Here is a 26,598-nt window from a genome sequence, read left to right as displayed (position 1 = left end):
AAAAAAAAAAGAAATAGGGCTCCTATAGGTAAATCCCTTGTGGCCCAACCGATGGAAACCAATGTTTTCACTGTTAAATGGACCATAAACCTAAAAAAAGTTATTATTGTTAAGGCTGTTAAGATATGTAAGCTGCAATTTGAAAACCAAAAAAAAAAAAAAAAAAAAAAAAAAATTCTGTGGCTAGATCTACAGAGTTCCTAGCTGACTAGCGTGTTAGCAAGGTGTAGCATTTTACCAACTAACACCATGTTCCAAAGTCACCCTTCCTGTTTGGTGGAACAGTTTCTACTCCAGTTTCACGTTAAAATGAAACACCAATTAACTCAGCACCTGTGGCAATGTAACAAGGCAGGGTTAGGGTTTTGTGGTCATCTCGTTTTCTTCGTTAAAATGTCTCTCTTGAATGTATGTATGGCAGAAGGTATTTGGCAGTAGGGTAGAGTTGAGCTTTAGTTAACTGTGTTACTTCAAATGTTGATGGGACCTTGTGTGAGCTTTATTTACCACTGGAACAGTTCCTGAGAATTTGGTTTCACTATAAAAGTTGGTGTGCAACAAAGCTACCCAGCTACAATATAGTTTCCTCAATAACTCCAGCATAAAAATCCACAAAAGGCAAATTATTTAACCCCATTGGGCAAATTATTATCAATTCTATGGAAATGTTATGCTTTTGTTCCATAATTGTTTATTTAAAATGCTGTTCCCAGGCCTTTTTTGCATCAACAAACCCCTTCCAAACTTCTCAGTGCCATTGTTTTAGCATTAAAGTGCAGCAATGCAGTTTCTATAGAAGAGAAGAGTCAAAGTTTTTATTATTTTACTACCAATAGAGCAATCAAACCACTATATGTACTACTCTATGTAGCACAAAAATGCATTGCTTTCTTTCTGTCTTTATTCCTACTTTTAAATATAAGCCAAATACTGGTCAAAGATTCAATATACATGTGTTCAAATAGCTATCAAAAATACACATGTGCTTTTTTATTTGAAAATATATTTGTGCTGCAGTACGGTGACCAAAGGTCTATGTTCACGTTATAGCAATATAAGTGCCTCTAGATACACTTGGCTTAATATGTAACAAAAAGATCTGGCATCAACATTATTGGCCTGGAGATCTTTTTTCAATATATTAGATCTTTATCTTAATCTGTAAGTGGGGAATAAAGCAATGCAATTATCTTCCAGTAATGACAAAAGAACAGAAGAAGATGGATATAAATGCCGTTTTTTCTCACATAATCAATGCTTCATATGCATGGCATATAACACACACCATATAGCTCCCAGCTGTTTCTTTGACTTATGAAGCATGATGGTGTATGACATAATGACAGGTAAGTCATTAAGCTCATGTTGGAAAAACGTCAGTTCAAATATCTGTAGAAATGGGTTCTTTTACGTAAAAAATTGTGTGGCACTGCCCTGTCAATCAACACTCATATACATACACACATGCACACACATGCAGTCACCGCAGGATTTTGTTGCAAGAAAGCAGCATGTTAGAAATCACTGTGTACTACAAAAGGTAGTAGTAATAGTAGTAGTATTGTGTATGTGTTTTTGTGTGTTTATGTGTACAGAAAATCAAGATAGGGCTGTTTGTGTGTTGTTTTTTTTTTTTTTTGTTTTTTTTTTTCTGGAGTAATTGTGTCTAGTGTGTGATTGCATGTCTTCACATCTACACGTGTATGTTGAGGGCTAGTGTCATGGCTGAGAGAAGGCTGTTGGTGTAAAGGAAGCACCTCCTTGCCCCCATCATCACCCACAAACACAAACACACATTCACACATTGTGCGTCAAGGAGCACCTCCACACACATACAATCAGATAGGGTGTGTCATAATCTGGCATGCAGATTGACGATTACTCCGTCCTCAGGCAGGTCTTTGACAGGCAGGTCGCTCATGTTTCCCATTCCCTGGTCTGTGCTCTCACAGCTACTTTGAGGTGATTCAGGAGGAGGCTGGTACAGAATGCTGGCTAAAAGGAAAAAGACTGTCCCCAAAACCTAAAAAAGAGGGACAGATATGATTGCAGATAATTCCGACTGCCTTGTTTGTTATGGCTAAAGCAAGACGAGGTGATTAGTGTAGCAGAGTATTAGTAAGGGTAAATGAAAACCTAAATATTTTGCGAGAAGGACATTTGTTAAATGGAATTCATTCTGTATTTCAGGAGTATGTATTAACCCGATAATGCCTGAGCCAAGAAATCATGGACAGAAAATTAAAAATGTTTTAATCTGAAGTTTATGCAGCTTTATTTTCTTCCAACAGTTGCCTTTTTCAATCTGTTCTTATTTTATTTTCACAAGGGGATGGTCTCATAAATGTATGTATTAAATATGACACCTACGGAATTATCAGGTAAATTTCATTTTACTTTTATTACAGTCTCTTTTCTTCTATTTGTCTCTTCTGATTAAAAGGGTGTTCCTGAAGTTGTAAGTTCGTACAAGTCTGTTTTGGAAATTTTAACATGGTGCTGGAGTACTTGGATCAACGCAGTTTAATCTGGAAAATTTTGTCACATGATTTTCTGGCACAAAGGAGAGAAATATCTGACATGAGAAAATGAGCCAATAATGTCCCCTTGATGTCCAAAAACAGGCCTGCTGCCCAGTCGTTTTTCAAACAGCCAGGAATTAATTTTGTCAGTGAGACTCATTAATTCAAAAGACTTTAAGAAAATGAACTTTTGCCTCTTCAGAAGGCAGAAGGTTGCAAACTGATAGAGACAAGTTCCTTAAATGCGGGCTTTACTCTTCTTCAATGGGGAAACTCACTACGATTCCAGTTTAATGGAGCAAGTCTCTTTAGTCTTTTCCCAACAGACTTTTAAACAGATGAAAAATATGTGTAAAGATGAGGAGTAGTAGGTCACAGAGAGGTGTGGTAAGCCTCTTTCTCATGTAATAATTCAAGATATTATCACTTTTTTAGCTTGTTGCCAGGCATCCTGCACCTCGGTTGTCATAGTTATATATATATATATAAATAAAAGCCCACTCACAGTGTACTGACAGTGTCATATCAGATTTCCGTTCACTTGGTTAAAATTAATACAAATTCAGCAAACCCAATGCAACTACTGCTTTTTGGATAGGCTTAAGAAAAAGGTTGTGGTTTGAGTAAAAATAACTACCTCCCTGCTTAGATGATCTTCGTTGTCATGGTTACAAACCAATGTGGTTAAACAATATGTGATGTAACAAAGACTTAAAGATTATCATAGATGTAATAAATATATCTGTACAGACTCCTGTGTTTTGTTTGTTTTTATTTGTTTAGGTTCCGGGACAATTTCATCTTTAGCTATAAATTGCTTCTGTGCGTCCGCTGCATGGATGACCTATGGGCTGTTGGCAACTTTAATGAGAGAGACATTAGAGGCTTACAACACAATAATAATACCATTATATCATAATGCAGATGTCCCATCACATACATTGTAGTGTTAAATTGGATATAGTTACCCTTTAATGTTTATCTTGCAAATTGTTCCATTCTTGGCATTTTATCTCTTTTTAATTTTAAGAAAGAAAGTTGTACAAATCAGCACTATATGTTGATACAGTATGGGTCGTCAAGACAAGGATCCAGCCCCAACATTAAAGGAGTCCTCTCTTCTGATCAGCCAGTACAAAGAGAGGGTTGGTTGATCCTCTCTCTATGCCTGCTATTCCTGCAGTCATTAAAGTCTGACATAGCCTCTCTAGCAAATGTTTTAAACAATGCAAAATTAACATCTTACCAATGTGAAAATAGAGTGTCATCATTGATCTATTGCCTGGTGTGTCAGTATTACCTTATAGATGATACCAGCTACTAGTGTGTACTGGCTCATGGCTGAGTTTTGATAGAGGTAGCAGGAGCCCTGCTCACCACACTGATCCTGCCAGAGTAAGCAGGAGATGTCAATCACAGAGCCAAACGCTATGGGGCCTGGAATCCCACCTGTGGGGGAAACAGCAGCAGCACGGATTTCATTGAACATGTGTGTAGAGAATTCTGCTCTTTGGCTACATTCAGCTTTCTTTAAAGTAAACATAATGAAAGGATACAGTGGCTTACCAAGTGTGCGTACAACAATCCACTGAATGCCAAGTCCGAAGGATCTCTGGCTGTCTGGCACACATCTGAACAGTACAGTGTCAGTCAGGCATGCAGGTGCACTTAATCTCTTTTACTGTTCATTCATGACATTCACACTGTAAATGCTAATGAGGCAGATTTCCTGATTCATGTAAAGTCATTTCATATGCAGGTTTGAGTTAATGAAGTATTTAAAAGAAAATAAATAGGATTAAATATAATATTACAGATACTAATTTAAAATGCTTTATGTTGGTAACAATATTTCATGGTAAAATGTTTCAGATTGTTAGTTAAAAACACTGATGTGAGGAATACTATTTTGAAAGTCCATGGTTGTCTGTTTGGGGTCAAATTGGAATTGTGAATCAGAAGCGGGATCATTGGTGACATTGATGCAAGAAGTCACGTTGCATGGAAAGAGTTACTCCAAGTATTTGTACTGTGTTCAGGAGGTGCACACAGTAATTATACTTCTGTTTCGATTGATATGAGTGAAATGTGTTATTTATGTTGTGTAAGTATAGGCCTCAATGGACTCATACAGACCTTTGTGTTTATCTTTAGTATAAATGGTGTCTTAGGTGTCTTATGGTTTGTCATGTCATCGGTGGAGGAGGAGAAATAAAGATTGAAAATTCGACATCAGTATGAATAGTGGCTTTTTGTTGGACCAGTGCAAATATACACACATAACATTCTCCGTAACCCTGAAGTGGTTCAGGGTTATGGACAATGAAATTCATTATTTATTTCATTCATCCTGGCCCATTTATACAGTCATTTTATTTATCTTTTACAAACAAAATTAAAAAGAAGAAAAAGAAGGACAGAGATGGAAAAAAAAAATATTCCATATATTTCCTTGACTGATTTAGTCCAGTTTCTCCGGCATTCTTCTTCTGTTTCTCAACATGAAAGTGATTCTTTCCTTTTTTAAAATCTGTTCCACTGTTGGCTTTCACAAATTAATAGATGGTGTTTTTCCTCCATCCATTTCTGTATCATTTGTTTTAATACAGCTATGTGTATGATGGTATATAACTATTTAGCGCATTCCCTCTTGTACTTCTGCTGCCACCCCGAAACCTTTTCAGGACAGGACATGGGTAAAGAAATATGTGAATGATTCCCTTCCTCATCCCATATCTCCTCAGGCATTCGGCACATTCCAATAAACTGCATTTTCGTATGATTTTTGGCATTATGAGGGACCTCATGTTAATCTCTCAAAATTGTCATTTCAATTTCCCTTTTTCATTTATCTTTGGTGTTGTCTATGTTTCTTGTTAGATTCTATAATTCTTTCAAATATTTCTGTGTTCATTGTTTGTATTTTTACTTATGAATATCAGGAACCCATGAATGAAATGACTGAATGAATGTCTTTGCTGCTTCTTCTTTGTGTAATGATCTGCAAATAAAATGCTCCATAAACGAGAAATGATGAAACATCAGTTCCTTTTTTGTTTATTTGGATGTCAGCACAGCAGCTGCCCTATTTTTAGCTGGTACTAAAGTAGCTTTATGAAATATTGGGCTATTTCAAGGGTGGTAACAACAACACTATATGTTAATATTTTAAAAATTGCTGCTGAAAATAAAATGGAGACTACAGTAACAACTTACCTGAGTGTGGCAGTGAGTGCTGGGATGCTACAGAGGAACGTGAAGGAGATGATGATGAAAAAGAAGGAGAGGAAGGCTGGCATATGGTGGCAGGAGCTGCCACACTTCCCTGCGACAGCAAACCCCTCCCCAGCCCACGACACATTCCCTACCACACAGCTACATCCAGAGTACACCTAAAAAACATGAAGAGATGTGCACAGTGTAACATATACAAAGACAATTACAATAATATGATCTTTCAAACAAGAGTAAGTCAACGTAATTATAATGCTCTAATAAATCTAACATCAATATTCTGTTAATGTATATTTTTATGTAAAGCACAATGAGTTTCCGCGCATGAAATGTGCTATATAGATTAAGCTGCCTCGCCTTGCTGTGCCCACTATACAGTTCTCTACATCTTTATAAGGTGTTTTCAAGAAGATTCACTTTAATGCAACCAAGCTCGACATCTTATCAGGTAATTCCTGATTAGAAGAATTATCAGTTTGCATTCTGTATTTATAGGTTCCTCAACTATTAAATGCAAGTTTAGTCTGGCTCTGAGACGTTGATGGAGACTAGACCTGGGCTTATACCTCCTATCTTAAGGATAAAGACCTAAAAATAACGAGCATGTTGGTCCTGATTTCAGAACTTCTTCATCAGGCGAAAGAAGTCAGAATTTCAACATGCTTTTCACAAAGAAAGACGTTGTGGTGATATCAGCACTTTGAACCAATTTAACAATTTAAAGCAGATTTTCATGATTTTGACATGCATGATTATAAATGTGGGTCAGGATAGTCATAGCATGATATTGTCCACTTTTATATACCATGTAGGTTTGTTTTCAAAGATATGAACGGCTCTTTTATCATCAACCAATCACTATGGCGGAGATTGTAGCTGCACTCTTGGCATAGTTAAAACTATGGGAAGAGGATTTAGGAAATAACTTTAGTTTAAAACTTGCATGGCAGAGTAACTCATTCATTCATTCGTTCGTACATCAGAAGGGGATTCTGGAGCCAGCATTGCCAGGTGGGAAAACTTGGATTATCGCACCAGACTCAAAATTATCGTATTATGAAGGAATTTATCTTACAGCCATCAAAACCAAAATAATAAGACGACTGCTAAGATAATATAGTCCAATCTAGCTGATTACGTCTGACAGGCACTCATGGCTTTGTGGCGTCAGAATGACAAGACATTCAGCCAACTGTGGTTGTTGTTCTTAGACAAACCGCAGCAAAGCATGATTAGCTGAAAACATGTCAAATGGTAAGAGATGCTTTCAGGGTTCACAAAAAACTCAGACAGACCGGCACTTCCATGAAATGGCACTATTGATAGTACATTGTACAGAGAGCCGAATGATCGTACACCTGGCAGCTCTCCCAGGACAGCTCCATCACAGGACCAACACACAGAGGCAGACAGAAAGGAACAACCACTGCCAAACTCAGACCAACAGACGATTATCCAAGCTTGCGTGTCTTTGGACAGTGGGAGGAACCTGGAGTAGCTGGAGGGAGCCCGCACAGAAAGGCCGAAACGCAACCTTCTTATTGGGCAACAGCAATAACCACGACTCTGTCACTGTGCTGCCCACAGAGGGATGCTCAGCAGTAAAATGATGGCCCAGACCATACTAAATAAGATTTGACAGTGTGTGCTCACCTGTTTGCCGGTGGAGCGTTCAGTGTGGTTGATAGAGCTGCAGCCAGCATGACAGGAGGAGTAATACATGACCCCGTCTGCCCCGCACACCGGGTTATACAGGTCTCTGGAACAGCTACAGCCTGCATTACAGCCAACAGTCAGGTTCTCCTCTAAAGAACTGCAGGCGAAGGGAAGGGAAGACAGGAGAGAGAATCAATGAGTCGGGAGGAGAAGGGCAGCGAGGCAACGATGCAAACATTATTATTATTATTATTATTCACAAATTCTGCAATAGAACTACACCATTGTATTCCTTACCAGGCATGAAAACCCATGAAACTAAAGTGAGTAGTTAATTGTAGTGATTGATCCGTTTCCTGCCTCCTGGCAGTGAGCGTCTTTCTGTGGTGTAAATCACTCACTCACTCAAACTTTTGAAAGTTATTTTTCACTCAACTCACAGTTAGTCAAACATTTGGTTTGGTTTGGTTAGCTCATAGCGATTAGCTCTCACTTTCTCCTGCTCTGTGTGCTTCATGTTCAGTTACTCCTCTGCCTCCTTTAGTGATAATGGTACATGTCATGAATGCAGGTTGTAGATAGATGTGGAGGAGAGACTGCACTGCAGCTATCCGGTCCCATGTCGTTGGTGTGGGCCGACCTCCAGCACCTCCACCTGATCACTATCATCCAAATCCATGTTAGTTCATTATCTTCTCATTCATCTTATTATGAATTTATTTGGTATAAATGAAACCTGGCGTCAGAATGGAATATATAAATAAATCTTTAAATAATTACTTAAATATGTCGTTAATTAATTAAAATACCAGTTCATGTAATGTAAATATATATAGATGATTATTTCCCCATTTATTTAATTATTTCATGGTCCTGTTGCATGAATTCATTTGTTTGCTTTGTTCAGAAGCCTGGAAGTCTTTGAAAACATTGTAGCTACAGACGATGTGCTTCAACTCTCTCTGGAGTTGCTGAAAGACATGTTAGAGCTTGCAGAGTGTGTGTGAGCAGGAGCTGCTGACCCAGAGCATGTAGCATGTAAATCATGCTGCATGTGTTATTTCCGCAATTTCTGACCAAGATAATAGCTGCAAATTTAGGGGAAATACTCCACTGCTTCACACGCAACCACACACAAGGACCAGGGCATTTGGCGTTTAACATACCAACTTCTTTCTGTGAAACCAGGAGGCGCATGCAGCAAAGCGGTCTAAATTCATGAGTTTTCAGTTTATGAATTGTTGCTCTCACCTAGGAAATGTTAGCTCTCTTGTCAACTACTTAAAGAGTTAGGTTTCGACCTGCTCTATGTTTAAAGTGAGTTGTCACGATATGAATAAATTGGATTTCATATACATGAAGAATATATGACTTCAGGAGTGCATTTTAGTGAAAGGTAGGCCTGTGCACCTGTTCCTAAAGTGCAGCTTGCTGGGCTTCTCGTACTGGTCCAGTTGATGCTCCCCTGTCTGGCCATGGTATGGTGCAGTAACACCAGCCATCGGCACGTTGGGGCAGTGGATGAGGAAGATGAAGATGGCAAGCAGGCTGACCATTGCACAAACCATGCAGAAACGGATGATGCCTCGACAGCGCAGGTTCAGCCTTTTCACCATGTAGCCACCCAGGAAGGTTCCACCTCCCCCTGCAGGAACCACCATGTATCCTGGCAAGGAAAAGACCCACAACGAAGACAATCCCACCTGAGATCAAGTGATAACTTGAAGCTACTGTATTTCTAGTGACTCCTGACTTTTCTTTGAAGGTTTTCTGAAAAAGAAACTCTCACATTTAATTTCTAAATTTTGGCATTTTTATTTTCTTTTATCGGGCACTGTACATTCCTAACATTCGCTCCACTCTACTGCTGATTATTTACATGTATTGGTGCTCTAAATCACACTTTCACTTTCACATTTTGAAAACTGGTATTACATAAATAAGTATTAAAGGTGCACTTTACATACATACAATTAACAGTACAGTCTTTACCTATTACATTCATGTACTATAGTAATATATTAACAATTTGCCTTGGAGAGTAATGAGATCCTCTTTGTCTATTCAATCAATGCTTGAGTATTTTCTAAACTACAGCTAGAATATATTTTGATTTGGTGAGCCACTGCAGCTATAAAGCAATTAATGTAAAGAACATTGCCTTTTTTTAAATGGATTTCTTCACAGATTATTTATATATTAATATTGAAATACGAATTGGTACATTTATCTACCAATATCATTTATTGAAAATCATTAGAAAATAGCATAATGTTGGCTATTTCCTACTCTTTTTGTAAAATGTATTTAAAGAATACAATCAATAAAGAAAAAAAAGTAAAGAGAAACAAAATAATGCTCAGTTGATTGAGATAAATGACATAAAGAGCTTAACCTGCAGGGAAGTCTTTGTGTAAATCTAATGTAGTTAAATGATAAGTGGTAAAATGTCTCTAAGAAGCTATCAGGTAATTAGTTGCATTGGTCTGCACCTTAGAAGTCTACACCAGATTTTAGAAAGAGATGAAAAATAAAAAAATAACTGGAGCGATTATTTTCATTTCAATCTCATTTACCTAACCACTGGGGGTAATGCTGAATAATTTTACAATTTATACTTTATTTTTTACCTACCAAACCATGTTGCAGCCTCAGATGCACTGAGGCTGAACTGTGATTCCAGGAACTTTGGACCGAAAGTGGACATGCCAGCAATGAGGGTGGCCTCAGTTGCTCCAGCTAAGCACAGGAAAAGGAAAGTGGGATTCTTCAAAAGGAGCAGCACTGACCTGGAAAGTAAGGCACAATACATGACTGTGTATCCTTTTTAATTAAAACCAGTTCTCTCTAATCTCAGCAGGACTATTTCATTCTGGCTCTCTAACTCTTAGTGCACTGCACTGCAACTTGCCTGTGTTTCCTTTACATTTGAATCCATAGATGGAAAACTTGTTGACAGAATAAACATGTGTGTGCGTGTGTGTGCATGTCCGCACAGCAATTTATAACAAAAATTTCTGCTTTAAAAAAGAGTAAAGATTACCACATCATGACAAATGTCATGTTAGCTTATGTTTGAGAATCTTCTGTGCTTCTAAACATGCATCAGCCAATTTCTTTTGTAATATTCATCTTATAAGCACACAAAACTGTGTTGTATTACTTTAAAACACCATTTTTTTCATCTTTTGTTTCCATTTAAGTGAGAGTTAGGGTTGCCTTCAGTTGAGAATCTACAAAGACGAATTCTGTCCTCTTAGCCAGCAGTCGGGTTTCTTGTTGGATGCCATCTATATCAGGTCTTATGGTCTTTTTGGGCTTATTTGTTCTTATGGTTCATGTTCTTATTTGGTCATTTTGGGCTCATTTCCTACTATACCTTGGCATGTCTTTGACTGATTTGCCAAACTGAGGGTCAGAGGCTGTAGTATGACTTCCATCCTTTAGCTGGTGGGCCTCTGATACCCGCATGGCCACATACTCCTGAGAGCCTGCAGGAAAAGGCAGAGTGAATGAGACAGCGAGTTAAGGCTGGACATTACTGCATTGTGTGTCTGTGTGTTTATATGGTACCTGGCAGCTGCCTTGGATAGCCAAGGATTGGGAATGCTACCAGTAGAGCTGCTGCTCCTCCTGCAAGGAAGCCAATCCACCAAGCACCGACCCACAGAGGGTTCTCTGGAGTCATCTCTGTTCTGTGATAGCACATTGTTTTAATTACTTCAAGTGTTGACAAGACGTATTTTATATAGAGTTTTTATGGACACTGAAATAATCTGAAATAACAATGGCTAATTACTGCAGATAACATGTACTGTCCTCCACTCTGTCTTGATGTTTGGACTGGGAGAGAATCCATCAAAATTAAACAAAAAAATATATACATCATTGCTAATAGTGTGACAGATGTAGCAAATTTGAGTTGAGTTTAATTTAATTTCATTTTCATTCATTCTCTTTTGCCTATCCATTTCTGTGTCATGGGGGGTGCTGCAGCCAATCCCAGCTCACACTGGGCGAGGTCTGGGTACACCCTGGACAGGTCACCAGTCCATCACAGGGACAACACGCAGACAGACAGAGACCAACAACCACTCACACTCAAAGCTACGGTCTATTTAGAGTCACCAGTTATCCCAAATATGCATGTTTTTGGATGGTGGGAGGAAACCGGAGCACTCGGAGGAAACCCACGCAGGCATGTTGAGAACATGAAAACTCCACAAAGAACTGCCATGAAACAACTGCTCAACCCTCAGTTGAATATGTGATCATTACATCACATAAAGAAATCGACCACAAGCTGCCTCACCATATCAAAGAAACGCCCAATTTTCTGTATCTCTTTTGAGGTGTTGGTGACATCCTAAAGCTGAGCTGTAGTTCTAGTTTGTTTGCTACCCTTTCTTAGTTGAATATAAAAAGTAGATACACATGTACTGTTAATGTTACAGGTATGGATCAATAAGAGCCAGCCAAAGTCCAGAGTTGATTCAGGGACAACTGCATGTGTGCTGAAAAAGTAGGCCTTTGCAGAACTCAACCTCACAGTGCATAAAAGAGGCTCTACTCAGAAATGAGAGGTGAATGTTATGTGTTGCATACAGTGACAAGACCTTTGTGTATATCTATAAAAAGATTGTTACTGTGCACGTCACACTGCTGAAAAATACTCTATTGTAGTTTCGTCTCCAGAGCAGACTCACGATAGGTGGATATCAGTGAAGATGTTGAGGAAGTATCCTCCCAGCAGGTAGCCTGCTGCTGGACCCACAATGGCTGCAGTATAGAAGATTCCTGGGGAGAGAGAGAAGAGAGAAAGGCCATGGGTGTGTCAGTACAGTGGTTCCTACTTCCTGTTTCTGCCTTACTTCTTCCCATTCTAAAGATTAAACATATTCCATTGTTCTTTACTGGGCTCTGTATTTAGTTCTGGAATTCTGGAAAATTCAAAGTCTGAAGCAAGAAACCGCGTACATGTGTGTTTTGGTGAGTGTTTCCACTTGACTGTTGCGTTATTTGAAAGAGGCGAGGGAGCAAAGCAATATTTTGGGAGGCTTGGTGGTACAGCTGTGTGAATACAGTTAGACATCACAACAACATATGGTCAAAATTCAAGGGCCACCCCTTTAACATGTTGATGGCAATTCAAAAATGATCATAGATACTGATGGTGACAAAAGACAGATGGCATTATTTTCCTTCCTTATAAATGACCCCATTGTGTCAAATCTACCTGTTGGGGCATTTTCACTCCACCATGAGGGAGATTATGTCAAAAGTGAGTGTAAGGCCTCAGGTCACAGTGACCCAGCTACAGGTTTCTGCTGATGTTGTTGGAGCCACATTAGATAACAGAAGACCTTGGATGGTTGGTAACAATTCACTCAGGGTTCACTCCACTGCACCTCGGTCTAAATGATGCTGCTTGTTTATTTTTTCATGGACCAGCAAAATGTCGACATATCCTTCTTTCCAAACTGTAAAGACTTGAGAAATGGACCCTCTCATCATAACTGAGACAATATCATGCACAGAACATGTATTCCTCCTTTTCCCTTGATTTATAAAACTTTCATTAACGTCTTCAGCATAAGACATCAGGGGTTGCAGTGCTCGTTATTCAACAGAGAAACCTCAGAGAACAGGGAAAACAGAGAAACATCAACTACGACAACATTTCCTCCAAACACTGTCCATTATGTACCTTTGTTTTTAAGTTCTCAGTATCAGAGTTTACAAGGATTTGGTTGTTCCATTTTGGATGACTACATTGTTCATACTGTGAAAAAGCATACAGTTTGAACTAAACTGGTCTGTTTCAGCTTTGTTATGACAATGGCAAGCACTGAGCAAACTCAGTGTGACAATTTGTTTACCAACCCTGTTTATTGTATCAATAGATAAATCGCTCACTAGTGATTAGCCAACTAACCCAATTTTTTAAATGCTCAAGTCTTTTCCATATTTATAAACTCCATAGAGAACTATTGAAGTATTCCATTCTTTTCCAAGTTTATATTAACATTTCAATAAAATCCCTAGTGGCTCCCATAGCATAGTCTCAAATAAAACAATACAATAGTGTTTTGCTTTCAGTAGACCATTCAGTAGAAATAGTAGGTGTATGGCAGGTAATAAAATTAAAAATACAAAAAACAAAAGACCCTGTACAGAAATATGTAATGATTAAAAAAACTTACCTCAATCAATTACTACATCACCAGTACTCGGGGTCACACAAGGTTAGCAACTTCTAGATAAACCTAGATTGTTCATCTAAAACAAAACCACCCCTGTGTGGGTGTTTTTTATTATTATTATTATTATTTATTTATTTCCTTCATTATCAATCTTTTTAAAGATGTTTTAAATTACAAAGACACAGCAGTTAAACATGAATAGTTCAGGTTTGATTTTTAGACAAATCGGTTTGAGATCACTTTCGTTGTTGACACCAATTACAACTTTTATGATCAATAGTTTCTAAAACACAGTTTATAACTATCATAGCTCTAGGGATTTTTTTTTTTTTTTATGCCCCGTTTCAAAGTTTCAAAGTCCCAAAAAGATAACACACAAGAAAAAAGTTGCCAAATAAGAACTTTATCATTATGAGTAAATGTAACATGCAAAGTAAAACCCAACACTAACATGCTGTGATATTCACTTACCTATGTACACTGGTGCATAATTAGACTTCACATTCTCATCCAAGTATGTAACCCCAAGTGTGTAGAGAGGAGTAGCTCCCATTCCATGCAGGAACTGGCCCAGCATGAAAACAAAACGATAGCTGGACAAGCCCCCGCCCTCCTTGTCCTGGCAAGGGCTGGTACGATTGGCAGAGCACATTCCTGTTTGCTCGGGCACACTGATCTGGTAAGGAGGTGTGGTGAAGTGAGGCAAGGCAAACACCAGGGAACCAAATGCCATGATCAGCACACCCCATCCCAGCCAGCGTGGCTTGTGTCCTGTCCCACCGAAGTAACTGACGAAGGCCAGGCAGACGCAGGCAGCGATATCATAGGAGCTGGCAATGAGCCCAGCCTGGTAGCTACGCAGGTCAAACCGCCTCTCGATGGAGGTGATCACTGTGTTAATGAAGCCGTTAATTATCATCCCCTGGAGGAAAGAGGCCACGCAAAGGAAGAACAACACCCAACGAGGGGTGTTGAAAACTTGAAGAGCTTTGGGGGTCAGAGCCCCCCAGCCACATAGCTGATCCAAGTCAGTGTGAATCAACTTTAACCCAATAGGAGGCTCTGCATGCGTTTTTTTTTTAACCCCATATAGCTGCCCAGGCAGTGTGGAAGCCCCAGTGAAAATGGGGGCCCGAACGGGGCCATCAGCACCAGGATTGCTTGGGCTTCTTGGTCCTGAGGCTACGGGGCTTTCTGTCTGAGAGTCCACTGGACTGGGGGAGTCCAAAGAGGGACCCCCACTGAGAGGGCATTCCTGTAGGTCCAGGAGCTCCTGCCTGGAGCTGAAGGAGGCGTCAGCATTCAGCAAGACTGGCATTGCCCCTCTGAGGGGCACTGGGATGGTCCTATGGCACACAGGAACGTTTAATGTAAGAATTCTTGGGAAAAAAGTGACTTTTGCAACTGCAGCAAAGAGAAAAGGTAAATGTGATTAAGTTGAGGCTTGTGCTAAATTTGCTGTGGTCAACACTCTGTCAGGCTTGTCGCCATGTGTCCAAAGTGCTGAATATGTTGTAAGGCTCTTTGGGTGCTTCTGTTTATTTATCTGTATACAGCTGAAGAGATGGGAAAAGCTTTCTCATAATGAAGTGGTGAATTGGCATCCTGTAATAAGACAAAACAGAGAAAATAATTAATGATGCATTACTTTCAATCAGGCATGGAAAGCTTATGCAAGGAATCTGCATGAAAAGAACAATACGATGCTCGGTTCAGTATGCAGCTTTGGCTCAGTTATATTTTGATTACCAGACAAGACACAGAAAACACATATGGGCATGTCCAAAAGTCCTGTATGTGTAACCAATGAGGTATTTATATATGTATATATTTATTATTTCATCAAAATTCTATTTTCCTCTTTTGTTGATATTTTAATATTGTTGCTTGTTCTTGCATATTTTTGTTTTGTAAACACACACATAAATATATATGTACTTGGACTCTAGTGTTTCAAACTTGGACAAGGGAAAGAAAGAAAAATAAGAAAAAAAAATATATGAATATATATACGTGTATACATTGAAATTAGAAATATTTGGGATATGGTACAATAGTGTAGTGACTGTATCTCATGGGGAGATTTTTGTTATGTGCAGCACTTTAACATGGCGTAGGAATTACAATGTTAAGATAACTGCTGTATGCAGAACAGTTTCTCATCTGGTCTGCTGTTTTTTCCTCCCCCCTTATAGGTGTGTGTGAGATCCTTGGACGAAGTGGCTGTTCTGATGTTTTTGGAATTATACACAGGCATGTGAGCTCCCTCTTTATTTTTGTATTGTAGTGTCATTTATCTTTTTTTTGTTATATATCAGTATTGTTGGCTTAATGTTAATCTATAAAATATGAATTCTTTGGGGGAAATAACTGTGAAAAACATAATAGTAATTATCCAATGAAAGTGAGATAGATATATTTGATTTTTTTTTTTTTTTTTTTTTACAACAGACCGGCTACATATACACAACATCACAGTGACAGATTACAGCATGGCTCAGCTTCCCTCAGTGCGCTGGGACATAATCTGCCCATTCAAACATTTCTAATTACACAACACCATCTACAACGAAATTAGTAACAAACATTTCACATAAACATACAGACTGGAATACCCAACCTATAAAGCACCAAGTAATACACACAATGGTTAATGAAGCATAGCAAGCACTCTCTGCTCTAGCAGGCACATTTACAGATCCCAGCTTTCATAAGAACAACCATAACAACAATGTGCAAATCACATTGTTTTGCAGTTCATTAATTAACACAGCTTTTACCCTCCAATGAGCACAACGCACTGGCAACTTTTGAAAAATGTACATCCAACCCATTACTGCACCATTAACTGTGCTGTAAGCACTGTCTGAATGAGTTGAGATCCCATTGCTGCACAGTTAAATGCACAAAGTGATGCTTCCAGCCATCGCAGACAGGAAGTACAAGGGCAAGTCAACCTGAACTGTATTTGTACACCTAAGTTATTAACAGTGTGTAGTTAACTGCTTTGAGAATAACATTATATTGACTAGCAACTCCAATTAATCTAATACAATTGCTCTTATGGTCTTTATTATAAACGCAGAGCTCCATATGTTTTTGTGTAAATATAATATCAGTCAAATTAAATAACAATATTTTGCTTCCTACCTCCATTCCAATGAACATTCGACAGAGATGATTTGAGAGACACTGTAAAATAGAGATTGTGAGTAAGAAAGGGGTGTCCTGCTATGTCCTGCTATGCCCTAAGCACATCTCCCAAAGCCTCTTATAGTCCAGTGCTGAGGCAGCACGTCAGCACATTCGCACACCCCCTCAGTGGGTTCCAAGTGCTCAGTGTTCACTGATATCGGAGCTTTGCTGCCTCCTAATGGAGGTACTATTACTGGTGTTTACATGTGGAGAAAAAAAATAAATATCTGGTAAAAAAACAAAGCACTTCAGTTAGAACCCAACTGCCTCATTTCACCTGGAACAAGTTAACAGTTTGTTGTGCTACAGCACAACGGGAACTGTACTAACTGCTCTACAATTATTATATTTCAAATTGTAATCAAGATTAAATGCCAAATTTAAGTAATTAACATCCATTATTGCAGTAAACAGAGGTATTCTGGATGATCAGATTGTCTTTAAAAACTGCTCTGATGAACTACACTCTTCATAGCAACACAAATAGCAAATACATAGTTAGCAAATGATGATAACTGGTGAAGCTAAAGGCATTTTTCACAAATGGTGGAAATCAAAATAGATCAAAAGGGAGAACGAAGATTGATTTAGATTTGTCAGGCCATTACTTGTTTAATGTAAGTTAAGTGCAGCTATGAGAATCAAACACTGGGCTAACACTACAAAAGAATATGTTGATAGAAGTTGGCACTATTTTTTCCCCCCATGTGGTCAGAAACTATGGCACATATGTTCATGTGCACATATTTTACACTAAACTAAGAACAATTTTGTCAAATGGCTGGTGAAAGATTGTTATTCCTCAAGAGCATTACTGGTAAGCAAAGCTGTTAAGCAAACAAAATAGCTCTGTGAGTGTTGTCTCATCGCACACAAGCATAATAGCACAGTTTTTGAGCAAAGCCACGGCGTAAACTACAACTACAATGTTTTTTGTATTTGACAGGTTCATGAATTAGCAAATAAGTTTCATATCCCTGGTCTGATCCAGGACGTGAATTCTTCTGTAGAGACAGAGAAATGTCAGAGTGTTTGTGAGTGGGTTTTATATCATAAGAGGCCTGAGTAGGAGGGAGACCGTCCTGTGAAAGAAGAAACCATAAGCCATTCCTCAGAAGGTTATTATGACCCACAATCATGTTAACTTGCTAGGCTACGCTTTCTGAATCACTAAAGATGACTGAAACAAAGGGAAAGGTGCAGCGAAGTAGTTTACAGGGCAACAACATCCATGCAAGGAGGAAGGGAGGATGAATGGCTCAACAAAACAGGAGAATATACATCGGAGTGCAATGCTCAGTTCCTGTTTATGTTGTTTCTATTATGCATGACCGTTCGTACCCGTACTGCAGCCATGACAACAGAGATCATCTAGTGTTGAGGAGGAACCTTTTTCCGGAATTAAAAGAACCATTGACTGTTTTCAAGGATTCTATGAACTTTTACTGTCTTACCAGCTCACGTTTGCATGTTTGTGGTGCAAAATTTGGACTCAGGTCCTGGTTTTTATAGTAACCATGAACAAAACAAAGGTACACTGCACCCAGTACAGTGCATTTATTTTTGTAACTATGACAATAAAGCTCCATGACACCTGCTACTGTCTGGGTCACTCTTTTAGGAGACCGATCAGATGACCTGTGTGGTTGTTCAGCTTGGAGAACTGGTTGGGTTGGATTGGGTGCACTCAGCGGATCATGATCAGGTGATAATGACATGATCGGAGGTGGGAGTTTCTTGGAAGCTGAACCAGGGCACTTTGTTAACAATGCACTTTGGTGAGATAACACCCTCCTGTCCTCCTGTTTGTTTATTTGTCCATAATTGCCTATGAATCAACCAGATCCGGAAAAGTTCTCAGTGGGTTGTTTTTTCTTATTTCATTTCTATCTAATTCTATATCTTGCCTTTTAATGTGTGTTTTCAAAGTGAGATCAGAGTGAGGAGCTGTAATCTTTATCCTTCCTACCGGGTCTTTGATGTTCACAGCAGAAACTTATTTGACTTGGACAAGAGAGTCTTTCCTCCTCACTGGTACACAAAGGCTTTTGAAATATCTGGGAAGTCTCCCATGTGATTATTGCAACATCTAAAACACGAATCTCACACTGACCATCTTACTCAATGATACCCGAGTTTTTGCGATGTTACTACAATGGATTTCTTTTTTAAAGAAAGAAAAAAAGTAAACAAAACAAAATGGAAAACCGCAATATTAATCTGCTGAAAGTGTGCGAGGCAAATAGTGAGACATGAATCATTGAACCAGCTGTGGGAACAGCTTACCCTGTTTGTACTGATGTGATTCCAAGGAAACAGCTCTTTGAACCTCAAATGTGAAACGCATACATCCCTAAATTAAGCTACAGTGCCATTGTGTATTTGGCCTCATTGACCCTGAGCATGTTTGGAGGATAATGTAACAAGAAAACATGACCATTGTTTGTAGAGATCACGAGAACACAGTCTCCATCTATACACAGCAAGAACCTACAGTTAGCTTTTTTCACGCCACTTTAGGCACATAAAAGTTATTTTGAAAGTACAGAAGTACAGAGATGGTAGATTTCTTGGAGAGACCATTTATATTCCTGCACATACTTATTTGGGGAGGGGTCCTAAAAGGTGCCTTCAGGTGCAAAGGTGCTGTGACTTTTTTTTTATTTTATTTTATTTTTTTTTTATTATAGTTAGAGACAGTGGGAGCCACAGACATATGGGAGACTGCAGAAAATGAAGTCTGAATTTTAACAATTGTTTTGATATAAGGGTCCGATGTTCAGGTTCTTCTGTCAGCATAACAATGTCCGATATAAAACAACATTCCAGAGAGCTGCTGAGATAATGGATTTTTGTAGGATAAATGGGATAATAGCCTTCCTTCAACCATATAAGCAGACAATGTATTTCAATAGGAGAAATTAGCGGTGCGGCTGAAAAGTCTTCCACATAATGGTGGCGTTCCTCTCATAACACCTACGCAATAACACTTGACAAAAAGACACGTTATTTCTATAAGGGTTTTTTAAAAAAATTGAAAAACAGTTCAGTTTTCTGAACTGATGGAAAATGTCCAGTCGTGAAAGTTAAGTACTAAAAGGCTATAAACAAACTAAACACAACTCAGCCTCAAAACTACTAAACTTCATACTTTTGATTGAGCTCTGAGCTCTTCCACAAAGTACATGCGCATGGAGGTGGACATGGTTTTCATGGTCTGTGTGATGGTTTTAAACATTTTTGACAACATCTCATTCAAAGTCTCATTAATTGTTTGTAATCAGCTTCTTTTAAAAAAAGTAAAAGCTTACAGAAATCATGACTGGGACTCCCCATGACTCCTGTTTACCACAGTCCCAATTATATCCATCTAATAAAAAAAATATTAAAAAGCGCCAAAACTTCAGGAGGTAACTGATTTTCATACTGTTCCGTGTCACTCTTATAGACAGCGGACTGCAGAGTTGTGTCAGATTCACCAACAGTCACAAAGAACATGCACGTATTAGTTAGTCAGGTAACAAATTGTGTTTGCCATGGTAAATAAATTTGTTAATACACAATGACACCAATGAAGTTGCTTTGGATTTTATGAATTTGTCGCAACCTTAGGTAAGTAAAAGTAAAAAGGATAGTGACAGAAGGGGACTCTAACAGACCGGTCTCACTCGGTGGGTGCCAGGCTGCAGGTCGGAGTCAGTGGATCGCTTGACCTCAGTCAACCCAGAAAGAAAGCAAGTCGGTCTCATGCGTCTAATATCTGGTGATCTTGGCTTTCTCACTATTGCTTCACAGCTACAGTACTGAAATTATTGATATATGTGCTACCAGCATGTGACATTGCTTGCTGTTGGTTAGTTTATCATATATTTACTGTAAAAAGTGGGAAAGTGTAAATGTAATGTTACAGTCTGATTTGACTTGCTTTACAAAAAGACTACTTGGACATTCAATTAGCATCTAACCAGAGTTTCTCTAATGCCCAGCAACATACAGCAGTTACAACAACAACAGTAGAGCAGTGGCTCCAAGCCCTGTTCAAACTCATTACCCACCTGAAAATCTCAAAATTGTTGGTGGCCCTCAGGGGATCCCTTGATTCACCATCTGCCTCTTGCCTCTCCCTCCTTCTATTTCACATTGATGCCACAATGGAAGTAATGAAGCCAGATACTCGCATCCAGGTAATTTCCTATTTGTTGGTTTGGCCTATTGCAGTTCACCAAGTACAGTAGTGGCCCATCTTACATCATGGGCCTCACTGCCACTGTGGGGAATTAAGGGACAAAGTAGGCACTGACCAAATAATGTCTGCTTAGCTGCAGCTTAGAGACCAAACATCAGCTAGCCCCACAGGCGGCAGACATCGCTGCTCGTTTACCCCAATACCCCGGCAATGAAACATCTCTTTGTCTATTCATTTTCTTCTGTCTGTGGCTACTATTCCACAAAAACAAAATGATAGTAAAGAGCGGAACAGAGGTGTGCAGGAGCACAGGTACTCTAGTCTCTGGTCTACTTCAACTACATTAGGTACAGTTGTACACTACACAAATCATGTTGTCCTACTTTCCAGACATGTAGCTTTACCTGGTTTGACTAAATATTCTTCACAGGACCTTAATGACCAAGACCATATGTGTACTTCAAGTGAAAGAAGATAGGAAGCATGGAACCAGGGCCAGGAGTCACATATTTTTCCAAATATTATTATTATTATTATTATTATTGTTGTTGATGTTGTTATTATTATAGTCACCCATTAGAGTCATACATTGAAGTGGAGTAATGTGAATAAAGTTGGACATAAAAAAGCAGAACATGTATCCATGCCGTTCAACTGGAAAATCGGACCAACCAATGAGCATGTCCATGGTCCTCTGATAATGTGCCCTAACAAACCTTTCCTCTAACACCACCACAAGGTTGATACTTCTGGTCAGATGAAGTGCCTCTGCAACTTATGGTTGGATTCCCAGTGACAGTTTAGTACAAAAACAATCATGATTACTTCTTTTTTCATTTCCACTATAAGACCAACATATTAATTTTTATGCCCAATTATCTAGAAAACTGATGACATTCCTATTAGCCTGTGAGATGCTAACTGGGCATGCTTACATGCTAAACTAAGATGATGGACATAATAAGTATTGTTGCTAAACTACAGTGTCTTAGCATTATCATTGCTAGTATGTTAGCGTGCCAATGTTAGTATTTAGTTCTAAGTACCACTAGGTCTAAGTACAGCCTGTTGTATAACATACCGTTCAAATGTTGCTGTTGTATGATCAGTAGTGTGATAGGCACTGAATTATATGCCATTTGTTTGCCAGCCATCGTTATTTGCTGTTTCTTAAATTGTTAATAGGGAATAGTTTTCAACTCAGATGTACAATCTATTGATAAAATGACAAATTACTCATAACCAAATAGATCATATTAGAAGGATGTAATATCTGTATCAGGCCTATATATATATACACATTCCAGGAGAAAATTCCAACAGAGAAAGTTAGATGTGATGAAATGCCTTTCTCATACTTCAATGTATACACCTATATTATATTGTATTATTGTATTTGTTGTGCATTAGATAATGTAGTTGCAACTATTGAAATGTGGTTGGATGAATGGACACATTTTCTGCATGAACTGAAAACTAAAGATTGAATAATTCACTGTTACAATGATGCAGCTAAGCAGTTTGATATGTACACAGGTATAATGATGACTGATTTATTTTAATAAAGGCCACATGCTTTTGTGTCACATGCTCTCTGTTGGATGAAGTGAAAAAGCATACAGACACGTGCATGAATCTGACATAGCCACACATGCAGCCATACATCCATCAACCTCCTGGCCTACATCCCACAGACATGCTGGCACATGTGACCTTGCTGCCTCCTGTTGGTGGTGAAATCAACTGGAAGAAATGACCTGCAAAACCAGCCAATGGGAGGCTCAGATTTCTGACACGTTAGCACAGTCAGGACTCTAACTTGTCCGTAAGTCTGAGTGTGAGTGTGAGTGGTTGTTGGTCTCTGTCTGTCTCTGTGTGTTGGCCCTGTGATGGACTGGCGACCTGTCCAGGGTGTACCCCGCCCTCACCCAGTGTGAGCTGGGATTGGCTCCAGCACCCTCCACGAAATGGAAAAGTGGTATAAGATAGATGGAGAGTAAGAGTACTCTCAAAGAGTACAAAGAGTACTCATACATCACCATGAACACTAAACAGAGAAAAAAATGCAAGGAAGCCATTAAAAGTACTAAATAAAAATACAATCACCAAAAAGAAGGGAAACAATTCATCACAAACGTTCTGTTATTTCACAAGATGGAAACTACAGCAGAGTATAAACTAATATTATGTTTCCTCTGTTAGTGACAAGCGCCATGCAGGCTGATGTCATCTCCAAATGTCTACCTGAGGACAGTTTTAAAGGTCCCATTTAGTCTAATGGGCTATGTTGTCTTGGATTATGAATCAGGTCTAGCTTTTAAACTGATACTGCGAAAGTATTAACGTGATCACTCCACAGACCATTTCCTTTGGCCTTTTATAAGGTATGGATGCACCCAAATGCAAATTTTCTTGTCTTGTTTTATTTATTTAATTATTGTGTCTTAACAGTGGTTGGTGGCTAGTGTTTGCCTCACAGCAAGAGGGTCGTGGGTTTGATTCCTGGGCCTCTGTGCCTGCAGGGGTTTCCTCCCACAGGTTAATTGGTGACTCTAAATTATCATTAGGCGTGAGTGTGGGCACATAAGGGTGTCTCTATATGGCAGCCCTGCAGTAGACTGGCATCCAGGGTGTGCCCCGATCTTGCCCAAAATGTTAGCTGGGATTGGCTCCAGCACCCTCCATGACCCTGACAGATAAGCGGTTGAAAATGAATTAAATGTATTTTAACAAATGGTGACAGAGTAAATATTTGTCATGAATATATTTGCTGAAATATTACAAGGTACAGAAAGAACACTAATTAGTCGGAAGCCTCTTCTGCTATTTATAAAATACAGTGAAGCTGTTCATTAGCTACAATAAATAGCAGAGGAGGCTTATGAATGAGTTTTTGAACCAAAGCGTGTTGTACTGCAGAAAACCTGGCAGACAAAATGGAAATCGTATCTCTTCAAAGTTACATAACTTGGATGCCACTTTAGTGCACAGCACTGCATTGGGAGCATTGGTGGGCCTTCCATCCTGCTCTGGCCCTATTTGTTGCTGTGAACTGAGCCAGATAATGTGTTCAAATTACAACTCAGTAGTTCCGTCACTGTGCTGCCGTCACATAGATGCTGAAATCTATGTTCTACACGAGGTACAGCTTTTTTTCATGCATTTTTCATTGTACACTGCAGAGTTGTAGAGCTACCTTGACAGATTACGTTGCTGTTGAAGACATGAAGCTTGACGTGTCACAAATCGCACAGTGATGATGACGTTCGGCCTTTGATGAGAAAATTGACAGGTCTTTTATCATTTAACAAGAAATGCTGAGTTAGTGCTCTGGTATCCCACACACACACACACACATATTCTGAAAAAAAAAAAAAATCTTGATAAGACCCAGATAAAAATTCTATGCACTCAAATTAGCACAGCGATGTACAGATAAAGAGTAAACTTGAGTGAACTGTGTGATCAGCCTCCACTTTGCCTTAGCCTGAAAGTGAACCAGTGGTCAGCTCCAAACATCTGGTTATGAGTAATAGGAGGAAACAACTGAATACACTCAAACTGAAACTTAAGTGTCATATAAATATTGTAGAATGATTTTGACTTAAAAAAAAAAAAAAAATCTGTCTCTATTGTATAATATTAAAACTGACTTTAAACAGTTATTAAACTGTATTGGATTTCACTGAATCACTGCACATGTCAGAAATAAAATACCAACAGGAACTATACCTCCTCCATGACCTGCCCTGACCTCTCAAGAGAGTATATTCAAAGTGCATCATTACGTTGGAAGCAAAGTTACTTTCATACTTGAAAACTAGGAGTACTGACATTGCTGTCTCTCTCAAAACATACTGCTAACAAGTTGCACCTTATTTGTCTCTCATCTTTATTCTAAGCTAGAAGCATCCTTAACAGTGCCACTACAATCTTGTCAGCCAGTAACAGCTTTTATCTGGTTCCAGTGTGATGCAATGAAATGCTACGTTCTGAAAAAGTTAGCTTAGCTTAGCATGGCTTCATCAGATGTAGCAGAGACAGTGCTCTTCCTCTTGCCTTTTGCGGGTTTCCTCTCACAGTGCAAAAACATACATGTTTGGAATTGTCCATAGGTCTGAGTGTGAGTGTGAGAGGTTGTTGGTCTCTGTCTGTCTCGGTGTGTTGTGTTGTTGTCATTGTGAGCTGAGATTGGCTCCAGCACTGCCAACGACTGATTATTACGGCTCTCCACTAAAATCTTAAAGCAATGTGAGCCTTTCTGTATAGATTTTGGGTTTCTTTTTCCACATCCCAAGATTAGACTCACGTCTCAATTCGATTAAATGTGCAAATTTAAACTCTAGACAATAACATCATAAGTTAGTACTCACGTTACAGTACTTTAGGTGGACGTTTGAAGCCTCCAGTGGACACATACGCACACATTATCCATTCAAATGTGGACGTTGTATGTCCTGTCCATAGCAACAATACTGAGATAGTGGATTCTTCATTCTTCTTCTTCTTCTTTTTTTTTTTTTTTTTATATATCAGCCCACTTTTTAAATCGTGGTACTTTCCGGTCCCACTAATGACATGTGCTCCTTTTAAATCATTATTAAATCTAACATTGATGAAATAGATATAGCACTTAAAGTTCTATGAATACATTGGACATCTCTGATCTAGTGTCGCTCAAACATACCAGAGTCGGAGACTTTCCGTGTGCATTACTTTGAGCCAAGTCTGCTCAGGCAGTGCACATTCACGATGTGGTTTCCTGATTTCTTCAAGACAAGCGTGTGTACTCGGCACGTAGGGGACCGCAGATATCCATCCCCTGTGGTGCAATGTATGCAAATGTTTGTGCACAGGCTGATGCAAGACACATGAGCTGCAAACCGTCGGTCTTGCATTGGCTTCCTGCTTTGAGCACAAAAAGTCAAATTAATTACTGAATTACATCTCTTTGTGACACCGGATGTCGAAATTACCCATCCTGGTTGGGGGGTGGGGTCGGGGGGGGGGGGGGGGGGGGGGTGTCCCTCCTTGTATGAAAACCGTCCACCGACACACTAGGGAACATGTTGGATTCTGTCAATAATAGATTCCATTCGGCTGTAGAGCAAATCAAAGGCGCGTGGGAGAGACAATAACTGTAATATAGACGCCATATCCCATAATAATCACAGGCCACCGGTGCTTTGTTTGCAGTTACAGGCTGCTGCGGACTATATGGCTGTCTGAGGCTTCCACATAAACTACTGTATGCGCTCCAGCCCAGCGTTGAAAGGCACGGATGTCCTTGGATTAGACAGGCAGTCAGCAATGCAGCCAGATAATGCTGATGGAGTGTGTTTTAGCCATCTCAGTGTGGTGAATGAAACAATTACAGTCAAAGAGCGCAGTCACTCGGCAAAGATGCTGCAGATAACGGAGAAACACAGAAACCCGGCTCAGCCTCCGGTCAGGTGGACACGGACGTCCAACGCTGCTGATGCTGAGCCGCAGAATCCAGAAGAAAGATTTACCTCGAGATGGAGCTCAGCCTGCTGCTCCGGCTCTTCTCACATCATCTTCTGAGGAAAGGCAGGAAGCGTGTGAGCGCTGCCGGGTTGCT

At 39.3% G+C, this 26,598-nt stretch overlaps 1 protein-coding gene across 5 annotated transcripts; it reads right to left on the bottom strand.

Annotated features, from left to right (window-relative positions):
- Positions 1-1,605: 1,605 nt before the first annotated feature.
- LOC115046185 (solute carrier organic anion transporter family member 4A1-like) lies at positions 1,606-26,598 on the bottom strand. Of its 5 annotated transcripts, none has more exons than XM_029506390.1 (12): positions 26,510-26,598; positions 14,087-15,220; positions 12,119-12,209; positions 10,986-11,107; positions 10,792-10,903; positions 10,047-10,201; positions 8,823-9,078; positions 7,410-7,569; positions 5,739-5,914; positions 4,089-4,153; positions 3,823-3,971; positions 1,606-2,023 (listed from the first exon to the last, which is right to left on the bottom strand). In XM_029506390.1, the coding sequence occupies exons 2-12, from the start codon at positions 14,931-14,933 to the stop codon at positions 1,853-1,855; spliced, it is 2,304 nt and encodes a 767-aa protein (XP_029362250.1). In that variant the 5' UTR covers positions 14,934-15,220; positions 26,510-26,598; the 3' UTR covers positions 1,606-1,852. The 5 variants fall into 5 exon arrangements, with proteins under 5 accessions (XP_029362250.1, XP_029362248.1, XP_029362251.1 ...); XM_029506388.1 differs by lacking the exon at positions 26,510-26,598 and adding an exon at positions 25,684-25,863 and having other exon boundaries at positions 14,087-14,961; XM_029506391.1 differs by lacking the exon at positions 26,510-26,598 and adding an exon at positions 25,684-25,862.

The sequence above is a fragment of the Echeneis naucrates genome, chromosome 7 (assembly GCF_900963305.1).
Source record: "Echeneis naucrates chromosome 7, fEcheNa1.1, whole genome shotgun sequence".
In the NCBI taxonomy this organism is placed as follows: Eukaryota; Metazoa; Chordata; class Actinopteri; order Carangiformes; family Echeneidae; genus Echeneis; species Echeneis naucrates.
The sequence above is the reverse complement of the archived record's forward strand: the minus strand, read 5'-3'. Positions and strand labels throughout refer to the sequence as shown.

What these genes read in the sequence shown, in the direction of transcription:
- LOC115046185 (XM_029506388.1), bottom strand. Translation starts at nt 25,709, where the DNA reads ATGCACACGGAAAGTCTCCGACTCTG. An exon ending in TTATGCACCAGTGTACATAG is followed by an intron (nt 12,210 to 14,086) that starts GTAAGTGAATAT and finishes CTCTCTCCCCAG; the next exon opens with GAATCTTCTATACTGCAGCC. An exon ending in TAGCTGGTATCATCTATAAG is followed by an intron (nt 2,024 to 3,822) that starts GTAATACTGACA and finishes CCTCTTTTTTAG; the next exon opens with GTTTTGGGGACAGTCTTTTT.